At 37.8% G+C, this 15,735-nt stretch overlaps 1 protein-coding gene across 2 annotated transcripts in view; it reads left to right on the top strand.

Moving 5' to 3' along the window:
* Positions 1 to 15,735, top strand: part of CYFIP1 (cytoplasmic FMR1 interacting protein 1) — a 79,641-nt gene that overhangs the window by 36,490 nt on the left and 27,416 nt on the right. For both annotated transcript variants that reach the window (XM_050915484.1, XM_050915485.1), the window contains exons 17-23: positions 281 to 437; positions 1,031 to 1,127; positions 1,472 to 1,548; positions 1,642 to 1,750; positions 2,324 to 2,443; positions 5,148 to 5,347; positions 12,426 to 12,513. In XM_050915484.1, coding sequence (XP_050771441.1) covers positions 281 to 437; positions 1,031 to 1,127; positions 1,472 to 1,548; positions 1,642 to 1,750; positions 2,324 to 2,443; positions 5,148 to 5,347; positions 12,426 to 12,513 — 848 coding nt within the window. The remainder of the gene's footprint in view (positions 1 to 280; positions 438 to 1,030; positions 1,128 to 1,471; positions 1,549 to 1,641; positions 1,751 to 2,323; positions 2,444 to 5,147; positions 5,348 to 12,425; positions 12,514 to 15,735) is intronic.

The raw sequence follows: 15,735 nt of genomic DNA, 5'->3' as shown, positions 1-15,735 counted from the left end.
TCCTGGTGTACATAGTTTTTCTGTTTAACTGGTAGTCTGATCCACTTCCACGCTTTTTTCTGTAATAAGGCACCACTTTGGGGGCCAACGTGGAGTTCAAAACTCTTTGAAAAAGCCATGGGCTTTACATTTTGAATTTGGTTTACATATTTGGCCTAGGTATAGTTCTAGTGACTCACGCCTGCTTTTTTTGTTTCACGTTGCATCATCAGAATCACAGTTGTATTGTTCCTGATGTATTTCTGTAAGAAGTGTAATTCTTCCTTATTTATTCTGAAAGAAACCCTGCAGCAATGCTGTGATCTATCCCAGCTGTGGTTCAGGGAATTCTTCTTAGAGCTGACCATGGGCAGAAGAATCCAGTTTCCCATTGAGATGTCCATGCCTTGGATTCTGACAGACCATATTTTGGAGACCAAAGAGGCATCAATGATGGAGTAAGACCTACTTGTGCTCTGCCACTGAACGATTATTCTTAATGATTGCCATTCCTTATTACAATGTTACTGCTTTAATTGGTTTTAACAAGCAGTCACTGAGAAGGTATTCTAAACCTTTATAAAATTTTCCTCTTACATTTGCCAATTTCCAGATTCTCAAAGTTTTCTTTTTGAAGTGAATAATTGAAATACAAACCCTTTCATATAAGTATCATTGCACGAGCCAAATATGTTGTTCCCTGAGTGAGTTCTCCTTACTTACTCCTCAAAGATGTCAAATATAATGCATAGTGGTAAAAACATTGTTCCATTGTGATGGAAAGCTACATCGAGAAAACAAGTTTCGGACTGCAAACTTATCTACACAATTTCTTGAAATAACAAAAGACTTTCTAACTAACAAAACACTTTCTTAAAGGAGAAATTGTGATACTTTTTATATAAACTCAAATAAAAAAATGATCCTGTTTGCATGAACCACATGTAGGTTACAATATTGACTGGCTTACATCATCTTGACTGCACTATCCTAAAGAATCATAATTTCTATAGACATGTAACTTTTTTTTTTTTAATTCTTTTTCATTCAGGTATGTTCTGTATTCTTTGGACCTTTATAATGACAGTGCTCATTATGCACTTACTAAATTTAAGAAGCAGTTCCTCTACGATGAGATTGAGGCAGAGGTAAAGTAACCTTACCTACTGGAGAAAAATAGTCTGAATGTGAAAATGATGCTAAAGACCAAGACCTATTATAAGAGATTCAGAACAGTTGGAGATAATAAACAAACTGAGAAGAAAGACCAGAAGATGGGTAACTGGTTGGGGGACATGTTGTGAGGAAACCTGTAGACCTGTGCAAATTGCCTCACATTAATGCTGAAAACTAAATGTCATCTTCTCTTGTACTGGGAAATTTGGATGCATTAACTTTCTTAATTATGTTTGATAAACAGTGGGAGGTCTTGGATAAGCTCCCCTCTTTTAATTTTAAGTATCTCTAAACACACAATTTTTTCCCCCCCAAGGTAAACCTATGTTTTGACCAATTTGTCTACAAGCTGGCAGACCAAATATTTGCGTACTACAAGGCAATGGCTGGCAGGTAGCTATTCCAGTAGTGAGAACTTTTATTCATGCATTTCTGCTCTGCTTTGTTGTCTAATGTACTCTAAGCATTTTCTTCCTTTCTTCATAGCCTGCTTCTGGATAAACGATTACGTTCAGAATGCAAGAATCAGGGAGCAACCATTCAGTTGCTACAGTCCAACCGCTACGAGACACTGCTGAAACAGAGACATGTCCAAGTGAGTTCACTCATACTCTGTTGTATTCGAGTTGCTTGGCAATCTTCCAATAGTGTTGATTTATGTAGGTATATAAAACTCTTTCTGTGCTTTATGTTCTGTCATCTAAGTGGCATAACTGACATTTGAGATGAGCTTTTTTTGTCATATGAAGGAGTAAATTAAGAAAAAAACTTAAAAGATCCTGTTTTAATGCAAATGTCTGTTGCAGTTAAGCGAACACAAGCCAAATAGGAATGTCACATGTGGTAGCGTTGTCTTCCTGGTAATGTCTTTCACCAGTTTTCACTATGTTGTCGGCACAATATCATGGAAGCATAAAATGTTGGGATAAATACTTAGATGTAAATGCAAAATGTGATTTTACTTCTTTTTGTGAGAATTGGGATGTAAATTGTAGTACCTCATTTGTTCATGGATTTCTAAATTTTGTCCATCTGCTTTGTTTCTGTGTGTTTGGAACGCAAGTTCACCACGTGAGAGTCTGTTAATCAGTGGAGTTTCATAGTCCTTTTACAGCTTGTCTCATAATTTGACTTTCAGTTCAAAACTTCATAGCATTTTTTTCTTTAGCTTCTTGGTAGGTCAATAGACCTGAACCGACTGATCACTCAGCGAATTTCAGCAGCCATGTACAGGTCAATGGAACTGGCAATTGGTCGATTTGAAAGTGAGGATTTGACTTCCATTGTGGTGAGTGTTGTGTTGAAGTTTTGCCAGAGCACTAACACTGCAGTTGGGGTCTAGATGCTAGTTTTGTTTTGTTTTAATTTAATTTATTTTAATCTAATTTAATTTTTATTTCTTTTATTTGCATTGAGAATGATAGACATCTAGCCTTTTTTTTTTTTTTTTTTCCCATTATAAATCTGTATTTGCTTTTTAATGGCAGAAGCAAGAAAGGTTTCTCTGGCTTTGCTAGAAGTCCTCTAAGTATTCTCTCAGCAAATAGTTGAATAGTTGTACAGTCACTCCTGAAAAGAGAAGAGGCTGAATGACTAATAGGCAAACTTGTTTTATCCTTAACCTTAGTTAAATATATATAAATGGGAAATAATTTAAGCAGTCTTATTAGAAAAATAACAAAACTTTTCCCTCTGATGTTTTGTTTTAATTTTTCTGTAAGTGTGAAATCATACAATGCTATGGCTGAAGTTTGTCCGATTTACTAAGTCTAGATTGACAAAACCTCATACCAGAGAAGCAGCTTAGTCTTGCAAAAGGCATTCTTTTAGTCACCTCCAGCTACATCAGAAATTATACTGGCAAATCCTCTGTTGCCATTGTAGTATATTGTGGACTTCATTAATTCTGATGTGCTATGATTTTTTTTCTCCCCATGCCTTAACCTGCATCTCTGTTCAAACAGTGCTTTGGCCTGACCTGATGCAGTACTCTGGAGTATGCTGCTGTACGTGGGACTGTGCAAGTCCCAGTCCTGTTGAGACTGAGAATCTTGTTCTTTCCTTGCCCAGAAAAAAAAATTCCTTGCCCTGCAGCAACCGAGGGCATTGGGAGTAAGGTGTAAACATCACCTGTAGAGAAGGCATATACTGGGAGCCATGAGGAAACAAAGAAAATGAGCATTCTTGTGATTTAAATTTCTGTAAATGCCCACTTCTGTCTGTGCTTATAGATAAATTGCAGACCACGACAAAACAGCCTTGTGCCTGGTAGAATCAAAATGAGTTTATTTACCCAGGCAGCTTGGTTTTGTAGCATGACAAAAATAATTTTTTTGTGGAGGAACGAGATCTGACTTGTGCCTGTGGAAGAAGAGCATCTGTGCAATATTGAAGTGTCTTTTTGAGTTAGTTTCCTGATTAAAATGCTAAAAACCAAATTTTATTTCCAGACGGCATGAATTTGACAAGTAAATATGCAGTCAACAAGAAAAATATCAGACACATTCAGTTATGCTGGAAGGAAAAATAAATTGAGAGTTATGCGAGGAAGTTTACCATTTGTCTTTCTGTAATAAGTTTTTTACCAGTGAGATTTTGTCATGCAGTTAACTACCTTGATTTAATTTCATTCTTTACTGAAGATAAATCAAATACTGAGCATCTTGACTTTTCAGCGCTTGGTGTTATAACCTTTGAATTATTGAAATGTAGTTTTTCTTTGTTATGTGCAGGATTTTCTTAGTGGCTAGGTGAACAGAAACCGTTGATGATGTGTTTCTTAGGTCACAGATTCTCACTCTTTCTTGAGTTAGAAAGTGGCAGGGCTAAGGTGTTGTCCCTCCACCATGCTCCTTTTTTTTTTTCTCCTTTATTTTGTTTTATGCAAAATAATTTCTGCTGAAAACTGCTTGGTTTCGTCAGTGAGAAACTGATACTAATAGTTTAACTAATCAGTAATTTCTGCTGTTTTTTAAGCTAAATAAATTAAATGAAGGTAGTTAAAAGATTGAGCTATTTTTTTTCCCTCAGATTGGATTCAATACTGTAATAACAATCATAGTGGTTCTTTTTCTTTTTCCTTAAAGTAACTGTTACTCACAGGTTTGAAAATTCTTTGAAACATGGAGCAGTTAAATCTGACAGCACTGTATGCGAAGTACAAACCCGTAGTTTGATGCGCAGCTAAACAAAGCCACTAGACATTCCTTCACTAGGTCATTGCACAACAATCTTTAAAAGCAGTGCTTGGGTTTTTTTGGAGTGAGAGGTTGTGTTCTTTGTGTTTGATGTTTTCAGTGTCTGATGTCAGAGGTGGATTTATTTTATTTTATTTTATTTTAAAGTGCCAGGAACCATACTAGGAATTTCTTGTCAAGAAGAGAAACATCATGAAAGGCAGTGCTCATATATAGTTGTGTATTCTGCAGCTAGAGATTTTGTCGATACCTTCACAACATTTCTATATGTCTGGTCTGGTCTTTCATTGCATCTTAGTACATTCTTTGCTGGAGTAAACCATGAGAAGGATTTATGATAAATGTGATGTTATCCCTACCAGTACTACTACAAAAGCTAGTTCACCAGTTGCCCTACTGAGCAGAAATTACTTTGTGATAGCTTGTAAAGTAGGAAATGCAGAGGATCCTTCTTGGCCTATGTCTGACCCCATTTAAATGTTGGAGTTTTAACTTTTGCTCAGTGGAAAAAGAGTTGGCACAGATCTGTGTGTGAGACCCATCTGCAGTGTGGACCGATTTAATGAATACCCTTAAAGTCTCAGAGGGTTTCGGTGGGAGATAGTTACAAAACAATCCCGAGAGCACTGATTCTTGCCAGCTCTTATCATTAAAGTAAGAGACTGGGGGAGAGTCAATTGTTCATTTTGACTTCTTTCTAGTCTTCTATTCAGTCAAGGTTATTTATGTACTTTGTTGAGTTTCTCCATTTTATTAAATGCACTGCTCATTTTTCTTTCCTCTTGTTTTTTGTAGGAGCTGGATGGCTTGATAGAGGTAAACAAAATGACTCACAAGCTTCTGAGTAGATATATGACCTTGGACAGCTTTGATGCCATGTTCAGAGAAGCCAATCACAATGTGTCAGCCCCTTATGGAAGAATCACTCTTCATGTGTTTTGGGAACTCAATTATGATTTCCTTCCAAACTACTGCTACAATGGATCCACTAACAGGTTAGCATGGCAGCCTTTTGTTTGCAGCAGTTCTTCTACCACCCTCCTGCAACTTCTTTCCTAGCAAATGCTGACAAGTCCATCTCCATTCATTTAGTGTGTTTTCTACTTCCAATGCTTTACTTGAAATGAAGCAGCATGAGTCATTTTACTAAGTACTGTCAAATGTATGAAAGCCTGTTATTTGTCCACAATAGAAGTCAAATGTAACTGCACATACAAATTCTGACATTTTAATGACTTAGCTATGATACGCTGAAAAATAAAGTGAGTCCAAAAATACTGCAAAGTGCGTATCAGGAAGATATTTTGGTAAACAGGATCCTCAACTGTGAGGTGATGGAAATAAAATTATATTCCTGGTTCTGCGTTAATGTGAAGAAAAGGATTGTTTGCTGGAGAAGGGAAGAGTTCAATGTTCACTGCAACTACAGTTGCAGCCTTTAAGGAGAGTGAGTAATGGAAATAGAAAGAGGAAGGTAGGATCTAAAGTTTGAATGAGTGGAAGGCGCAGTGCTTGGGACTTTGCATTTCTGAACTTCCTGTTGTGTGCTGTTTTTAGGATTTGTGTTGCTTTTAGCCTTTACTCAGGTTTTGGTTAAAGCACTGTGAAGTGACAGTAAAGTGATACTGAATATTGAGCTGTAGAAAGAGGAGGAAGCCTGTTCTCGTATTTCACTGTCTCCTTGGAGAGCTTTCCCTGTCTGACATGTTCCGTGATGGTTATGTTGCATTTTAGATCCAAGATTCTGTCGGGGGGGGGGGGGGGGGGGGGGGGGAGAAAGGAGTGTTTTTTGTGGTTAAGTTTTAGCCAAGAAACTTCTGTTACATGAATCTGTTTGCACAGGAGAGTTGAATGTATTTCCGAGGGAGCTGCTGTGCAGTTGATGGATCTGGAGATCAATATTGGAATATTCAGTGCAATATATTAAGAATCATATAAGCATAATATTAAGAGAAAATCGTGATGAAATGCTGATCCTTCACCTGTCAGCTTTAATGAAAGACATTCAATAGGTCCTGTAACAATTCAGTCTGTGTTCATCCTGGCTATAACGACTGCCGTACTGCAGACGACAGCGCTTGGGAAGCGAGCGTGGAACGCCAAAGGACACTAGCAGGGTCCTGTAGGACTGTTGCTTGTCTGTTTAAAAACTGTATGCACAAATTGAGTTAGGCTGATCCTCAAGCTTGTCGGGTAATTAATTCAGGATAATTAATTTAAGAGATGATAAAGGGTGCCAGATCTTAGGCAGTATGTGTACCATGTGTCCAATTTCATCACAGAATTGCTTTGGTTTCAGTCAAAAACAGCAGTGTGGAGAGAATTAATGTGTGTTGCACATGCTATATGGTGCCCACTGATTGTTTTGCTGGGAGAGGGAACAGGGAGTTTCTAGCTGTTTTATAGTTCTTAAGTATATTCATTATGTCTATTGCTGTTAGCATGAACTTTAAATTGATGAGTGCGCTCTGCATTCAACTCTACAGATTATTGTGTGCAAATACGGGAGTACACAGTGAGGAACTCTGTGAGAGCTGCTAGTTTAATTCTTGGCTCTTGATAGGTAATGTCTTGCATGAAAGCTACGTGTAAACGAGGGAAGAAAAGTAACAATGAAAGGCTGGAAGAAAGAGAAATAAGCGTGATGAAAAGCAGAGAGGTTACTTGGTGGTGAGGGGTTGGAGGTAGAACTCCCAGGAAATGTGTAATACCTGTGGCTTGCCTTTTATTAATTTGACCGCAGGCTAGGTGTAAGGGTCCCTCTTTTAAAGTTAGTGTTTTGGTCAGATTAACTTGTATCCTGTACCTTTTGAAGCTCATTTCCCAAGAATGCTTGAACGTGATGATTTCAAACATATGTAAAAGAGTTCAAGTGTTTAGAAACTGTGCAGGTTTGGTTCAAAGGCTAAGGCTATTCATGCAGAAGTGTTGAAACACATTGCATGTTTAATTATTTGGGACTTAGGAATTTTTTTACATCTGAAAATGTACTGAGATTAAACAGTGAGGCTGCTATTAAAAGATTTAGCAATTTAATAATTACAGTTGCTGGTTTTCTGAAATTTAGTCTCATTAATGCTGGCCAGCTGCACAGCTGTGTCCGGGCTTGGGTACATTGGTTTGTGGAGAAGGAGTGGAGAGATGAGCGAGGGGACCTCTGCAGATGGGCATTAGGAGTGAAATCCAAGGGTGTTTTTAATCCCCCTGTTGTTGATCACAAAAGAGAACAAACTTTGGGATAATGGCATGAACATATGAACTGCAGGTGAGGTCAAAGCCCTCTCTAGTCCAGTGTCCTGATGCCAGCTGCAGCCATGCAGAGGCCGAGTACGAAACCAAGAGAGGCTTGGGGTGATTTTTCTCCCAGGAAACGTGCTGGCCTCTAGCAACGATCAGGTGTTTCTGTAAAACAAAAATGGTGGGATGTTAGTGCATTTCTTGCCCTTTACAGGTACTTTTTTTTTTCCTCCATTGCTTTGTCCAGTCCTTTTTTTAAAGCTATGTGAGGTTTTGGCATTCATGACGTTCTGTAGTGAGGAGTCTGCAGTGCAGCTGTGTGCTGCACAAAAAAGTATCTCTCTTAGTTTGCTTTCAAGCTGTTGCCTGACAGTTCTTATACTGAAAGTGACCATGAACAGCCATTTCCCACTTGTTCTCTTTTCTGTGCTGCTTGGGATTTTTTTTTTAAGAGCCCTCTCTCATGTTGGCCCTCAGTTGCATGTTTTTCCAAGCCAGAGGTCTTTCCACACCAGGAATCTTTGTCATGCTTATGGCTGCATCTGTACTTTTTTCATTCCCCTGTATCTTTGTGGAGTTAGGAGGACTAGGGCTGTCCAGAGGATACAAATGGCACAAGGACAACTTCCTGATTTTTGTTCTTTGTTCCTTTTCCACTGTCTGTAGTGTTCCTTTTTCTGCCTTATTTTCTTTACTAATTCTAAGCTGGTCTTTTCCTTCCATGATAGTGTGTTTTGTGTTGAGGGCTAACAGAGGAGCAAGTGTGAGACAGCCTAGACATTTATTTGGATTGAGGATTTTCTGTGCTTTCTTGACACAAATGATACAAGCTTCCGGAGGCAGTAGTCAGACTTGTAGCTCCATCTCCTCTCAACACATTGTCCAAATCTGTATTCTCTGCTAAAAATTCACGTGTATAGCACTCTTCCAAATGCAGTATGACATGTTTCTTCTGAGGATACAGATTTGTCACAGAATGAACAAAAAGACCAGCTTTTTATTCTTCAGTCTTCCTGCCTGCCTGCCTCTCCCCTTTCCTTTTGCAAGCTCTCTGTCTCTCTCATACTGCTTTTGAGGCTAGTTTTCACAAAAGAACAGTTGTGTCTTCTTGTCTTGCATATACTCTGACAGTCACTGTTTAGAAGAATTTTCAGCCCTTTCAGACACTGCTAGAGCAAACCTGAAAAGCAGCACTGGCAGTGAAAACTGCCTAGTTTCTGCTACAGAGCCAAACGGTGCAGGGATATAGGCTCATGCAAACTCGAGGTGACTGTAGTCAACTACCTTTCCCCACCTGAACAAAAAACCCAACAACAAAAAAAAGTCTTTCTGCCAAAAGGAAAGATGATAGCAATGGAGTGGAGGATATCTGTTACTCTCTCATGTTCTGTTTCGTCTGCTGTTTCCTCACACTTCAGTTTGTAGCCTCCTGTTCTCTCTATCTTGACATTCATGTTCAAGAAGGGTGAGTTAGATCTAGCATTCACTAAGAGAGAAGGTGTAGGGCTACCCTGAGATCTGGTAGACAGGACAAACTAATTTGAGAAGGCTGGAAGTTGAAAGTTCATACCAATTAGACAGGGAAGTTCAGAGGGACACTCTCTGTATGAGCAGGGAGGGAGGATTCTGATATCTTACTACTTCTGAGATGAAGCTCAGAAAGTTTATGAATGAGATTGTCTGATCTGGTGCCTGCAGTTGCAATGCGGCAGGCTCATTGACCGAAGTGGTCTCTTTCAGATTTCTCTATTTTCTTAAATAGATTATAGTAATTAGAATCATAGAATCATTTGGGTTAGTTTGTAAAGTGCTCAATATGAACTCCTTCCTGGTAGGTATCACAGAAACACCAATATAAAATGATTTGATCCCTAAAATACTTATTTTGGGGCTCATGTTGTCCTTTAGCAATCACTGTTGCAAAGCTTTGGTAAGCCAGCAGGCTTTTCATCTGCTTAATCTACTTTGACTGTTTACAACCTGCATTGATTAAAATGGATAAATTGCTGTGAGATCATCAACACTGATTAAAAATTAAAAGAACTGATTATCTTGGAGTATGCCAAAACCTGCATCCAGCAGTATCTGAGGGAAAGTAAAAATTTGCTCAGCTTTAGCATTTGTATTCAGAGAGCTTCAGTCCTTCAAGGAGATGTTTCTGTTTCTTGGAGGAGGAGCAGGAGGAAGCCAAGTGGCAGGATGTCAAAAAGAAAACACACGCACACATTGAAAAAGTTTGAAGAATGGCAGATGATGCTGAACTGTAAAGGTTTCTATATAGCCCTTAGTTTTGAGGGAAGAAATCTCTAGTATTTATCTGAATGATATATTGGGATTAGCCACATACCTCCTAGGACGAAGCACTCTCTTTAACCTGTTGTGTCCTCAGTCTTAGCCATAGCCCCTCCGTAACATAACAAGTGACTGTATCTCTTGCTCCTACTTCCTTTTCTTAACATCTTCCTCTCTCGACATCTTTCACCCAAGAAAGTATAAAATGGGTGCTTGCTTCAAGTCTTTAAGAAAGCTTTAAGACTATTTTGCTACTACTCTAAAACATTAGAGATGGAGAAGCCCCCAAGAATGTAGAGGAGCACTGGGGAACACACAAGAGTTGCTTGTGCTTGTACAGAGCTAGTGAAACTTAGGGACTGTGTCTCAGAAGTATTTCTCCAGTATTTGATTTCTGAGGCTGTGATTTCTTCTCAATCCAAATACAGTCTCACTGGTTTGCTCCTAGACACTAATGACATCGTAATTCAAATATATTCATAATACCTTTTTGAAAAGACTAAGAATTATAGTTACAGCTTCCAAAGTCATGGGATGCACCCACATTTATATTCTGAAATACTCATTTCCTTGTGAGGGTTTTAATTTAGTGATAACAAACCAGCTCTTGCCCAATACGTCTGCACACTGGAACGCAGTCTTATCTGAAATGACATGGTATCTCTTTTGATTTCTTTAATTTCAGAGATTTTCTTAGGGCTTGAAAATTGATGTCAGTTTAAAAAGGAATAGGATTTGGAGAGAAAGAAGGGGGAATAGAGTAATCTCTGGGACTGTCATATGTTGCAGATTACTTTGAATTCCATCAAATGTTTACAACATCTCTGGTAAACTCATTAATGAAGTATCTGTGCAGAGAACAGATTTAAGTAATCTCAAGAGGAAGTTTTCAGTTGCTATGTAAGTTGGGGGAGGGGGAACTTGTAAACTGAGGAAATGTAAATGTAAGGAGATTTAAATTTTGTATATATATAGTATCAAAAATAATACACATAAATGATCTTTTTTTCCTCAAAGGCTCTAAATGCAAGCACTTTCTGGACTTCAGGTGCAAGTACTTTTGGAAAGACAGGGCTAAAATACATATGAACAAGTAGCTGAAACTGTGGGTATACCTATTTTTGAGCAGATTAAAAAAATACAGAAAACCTTGTCCTGAAGTTATAGATTCTCGCAAGAATGATTCAGATTACTCAGAAATAAACCACAGTGGAAATAATTGTAAGCAACATGGTGCGTTTTATACATGTTTAGGTGAGACAATTTTTGATTAGCATGGCTGGTTTTGTTTTCAGCTAGAAAATGGGTTGTATTAAAAATAGAATTTCTGTGTTCTTTCTAGGAAAAATTATTAATGAATCATTTATTTTGTGTGCTGATTAAATTCAAACATATTTTAAACAAAAACAGATCAAGATATAATTGTATCTTACGATATTATAATGTACTGCAAACTTCCTTTCCTGAAACCTTTTCCTAGATGCATTTATTTTACTCAGCTATGACACAGAACAGCCTGATCTGATACAAACATTTGATGTACACTTCTTAAATAGCCTTTTTGGCTCTTCCCTGTGTATATACAGCTTTGCACCATTTACCAAGAAATCCTTTTTATCAAGTTAAAAAAATAAAGTAGCCATCCAACCCGTAAACACACACACCAATAATTTTGCTTGGTTTAGAAAAGTTAAGCAGAATCAGAATCGTAGTAGATGTTGATTAACTTCTTTCTGCACTGAAACTGTAATGCTGCAAAATGTGCATTACACAGTTAACAGGCAACATCAAGGGAGTAGGTCTGTGCTGCTTGTTCACGAGAGGACTCATGCCTGCAGAGTTCTGCCCAAGCACTGTTCTTCAAACTCTGGGGCCTTCAGTTTGGAGTGGGCTGTTTGATCCTATCTTTTGCAGTACTCCGTATCTTTGTAGTTCTCTTGTCATCCGCTTAACAGTATACAAAGGTAAAGCTAAACATGATTTGTATGGGTGCATGCTCACACTAAAGTATGATCAAACTTTTGAAACATTAATTTTGCTACAAGGATTATACCCTTCCTCCTGACTTTTTTTAAAAGGTATTAACCTAAAGTATTTCTCCTGCTGTGAGTTTCTTTGGGAGGGAAAAGCTCCAAAACATTAAATAGAAATGTCATGTTCTTCTTTGAAGGTGTAGTTCATTCTCAAGGACTTAATTTTGGAAGCGCAAGAAACTTCCTTACTCTCTGTGGGAGGCTATTGCTGCTTTGTTAGTTGCTTCTCTTTTTGCTGGGCTAGGCTAGAGTAGAGGTGAGAAATATTTTGGGACCCCGCATACCATTGGAAGAAGAGAGTCCTGGTAAGTGATGAAGAATTATGATTTGTGTCTAGGCTTTTGGGCAATGCAGGCTATGTGCTTCCCCAGTTTCAACTTGGGCTGAAAGGCTACCGGTCTGGCTTTGATTTTATATGTAGACAAAAGCAGTATTATACAGGGTAAGGTGCATTAGGCACACACCTACTAAGCTAAGTATAATTAATGAATTCTTTATTTTGTTTTTATAGATTTGTTCGGACCGTGCTACCGTTTTCTCAGGAGTTTCAGAGAGATAAGCAGCCTAATGCACAGCCGCAGTATCTCTACGGATCGAAGGTTGGATTTAATTCCATTTATATTTATGGTTTGCTAATGTTTAAAAGTATCTTTTTAAATTATAGAAATTATGGAACATGAAAGTTATTAAAAATGGACTTAAATACATTTTATGAGTTTTCAAAATTCAACATACGCTTTTTTCCCAGACTTTGCTGAAGCACACCATATGTTTCAGCCAAAGTGCAAGTTATTAGTCTGATGGTTAGTCTTATCTGACATAGCTAAAAAGAAATCCTTCTCTCAACCACCTTGCATTGCACAGTTGCTTATAGTGGCAGAGCAGACTCAAAGAAAAGATTAATTAGTCATCTGGTGAAGTGAGAACAAGAGCCCATCTTGGGTGCAGCTGCTCCCTTGTTACAGTGATGTAACTCCCTTGTTACTGTGATGGCATGAGAAAAGGGGACAGATAGGAAAAACTGCTTCAGATGTTATCTGACTTAAAAGGAATATAGATTCTGACCATCCTAAACTATCAGATACCAAACTGCTTAAATTATTTAAAAAAAAAAAAAAAAGGTAGCATTTCTTTGGCATCTTCAACCCAAGGACCTCAAAGTCGTCGTGATGAACTTGGCCTTCTGGCCATCTCATCTCCTGTATTAGCATCATCTTTCTTGCTTTGCAGATTAGGAGTGCCTAGAAGGTTTATGCAAGTTTTCAACAGAAGTGTACATGATATGCAGTCATGTACTCTGTGCCTTAAGGCAATGCCCAATACTGAGGTTGGAAAGGAGCTTACATGGGTGACGAGTTGAGAGAGTACTTGGCACAAGAGAATAGTCGTGGGCTTTCATGGAGCTACCCAAGTGAGGAAAGTTAGCCTGTATTCACAGGACCAACGCTATGCTCATGTGTGCAGTATTGTGTGTTGAACGGATAGATTTAGTCTCCCTGATCACTGCAGATTTATTTTCTTACGCTTCAGAATTATTACCTGAGTCTTAACGACAGTTAAAGGCATAGCACATTAACATATATCTGCATTTTTAATATCCAGTCAGAAATATTGATCTACTTCCAACAGCAGTAAAAACCAGCAGCGGTATCTTCAGCAGATCATTTGAGAATATTTAGCACTCTTAATTTTGCATTGTTTTTTTGAGTATCAGGGAGGCAAAATGGAAGTATAGAAAAGATCAATAAAAATATAAGGATCAAATTAGAGGAGTGTTGACTAAAAAAAAAGTTTTAAAATGATGTACTCAATTATTGTAATTTATACAAGTGCGCTGTGTCATTTTCATGTCTAGCTACTTTCATTATCTAGCTCCTACTTAAACATAAGCATAATTAGTCCTTGTCTCACTGTTATTTTCTGCACATCATATCCTAGTTACACGGTGCAATCTCTGTGAAGTGATTTGCCCAGGAAGCTAGTTTTTGAGAGCTGGAGAGATAGCTCAGAAGTTACAAATTTCAGTCCTAATATATCTGCTGCATTTGTAAAACTTTCATGCTTTTAAAATGTAAAGGAAGTGGTAAAGAATTCATATGTCTTTAATGTGGAAAATAACAGCTGATTGTCTGGTACTGTGAATAGTGTTTTATATAATTGTTCTCCAACAAGGAACAGTAAATTATAGGAAAGTGGCATTTTCTTACATTAGAGTTATTGTGTCCCTTACTATTTTAGGAATTCACCAGATGCAGTGTAAAGAGCAAAAACCCGACTGAATTTAGTACAGTTTGCTAACTTAATTTATCTAAGTGATGATACAGTGGGGTGAGTGACAGAGGATTAACTGGGGAATCCTTTTTTATCAGTCAGGTTACATTATTAAAATTATTTTAGTAATCTTTACTCTGAGAGCTATAGATTTTCAGAAATCTGATTATTTCTCTGTATGAGCAGAAGCAATTGAGGGAGTTTTTAGACGCATTTCTGGAGCAAGTTCCATAACTAGATATGCCTATATTAGCAAATATTCCTGACTCTCTGTAGTTTTAAATTTTTACAAGAGTGTGTTTTTATTCTTGAATCTAATGTGTTTTGGAATTGAGGATATCTGAATGGAATTTCAGGAGGACATTTCTACTGTATATAGCAAGTAACAGATAGTAATTCTTATGTGATAGAGGCTACACATTCTAGCGTGTGATATAACTGCATGATATTATTCTGTGTACTGTATAGCCAGGCTTGTCACAGAACACATCCTTGTTTGGGTCCTTTAACGGTTATATTGTTGAATTGCCTCCTGACTGGAGGCATGGGTATGGAGTAGGGTATGGAGTAGGGTATGGAGTAGCTATGTGTTTTTTATTTTATTGTCATTTTTTGAGTTCTTGAACTACTCAAGATATTCAGGTGAGCACTTCATATTGATCATGTAGCCAAGGAATATGACTTTTTATTTTCCTTATCGGACTTTGTTGTTGTTGGTTGGTTTTGGGTTTTTTTGGCGTTTGGGGGTTTTTTTAGCAATCCATGGTGTTTATTTAGGTCAAGACAAGAGCATTGTGGTTTCTTGTGCATATGTACACTCATAGATGCATGTATTGGACTGTAATGGCTAAACAGTTTCCGTGCAGAAGCTTTGCATGAGCAATGTGCTTGCTTAAGAATAATTAAAGAAATTTTTAGTTTTGATCTCAAAGCGTTCACATATTCTTAGATATTTCTAAATGGATCAAAGCATTTGGTCTATATTAATGCGTATTGATGCTTAGCATAGACAGTTGTGTCCATATTCTCTGTTGCATCTAAAGTTTTCTGAGCGGTATCTTCATCCAGTTAGCAAAATAGCAACCCACGGATACAACTTCTCCTGGCTGATATGGGAGCAGAGCTGTCAGGTGGGAAGGAGCTGACCTGCAAAAGCTCATCAGCCTTCTAAGTGAGCTGGAGTATTTTAAAAGCTCATTGATCGTGGTCATTGAAATCCCTTTACTCAGGTGAAGTGTGTGTAGGATTAATGAAATGAATGTTAGCAGATTGAAATTTGGCAACAGGGCTGGATGCATAAAATACTTAATAATGTGCATATAACAGAGTCTCTTCTGGGGATTTGAAACTAACTTTGCACGTTAATGAAGTACCTGGTTTTATAGAGGTTGTGTAGACCAGAATTTAAGAGCTTCCTCTCTGGCTTATACAACATTTTCCAAAGATTTTCATGTTTGTATGTCTTCTGCATTTTGTAGATGCTAACTCATTTATTTTGTGAAAAAAGACCCCTTTGGAAAATACTTTTCAAAGTGAATATAATGGTTTTT

Source organism: Gymnogyps californianus, chromosome 1, assembly GCF_018139145.2.
Source record: "Gymnogyps californianus isolate 813 chromosome 1, ASM1813914v2, whole genome shotgun sequence".
NCBI classification, from domain to species: Eukaryota; Metazoa; Chordata; class Aves; order Accipitriformes; family Cathartidae; genus Gymnogyps; species Gymnogyps californianus.
Note: the sequence above shows the minus strand (reverse complement) of the source record. Positions and strands in the feature narration are given on the sequence as shown.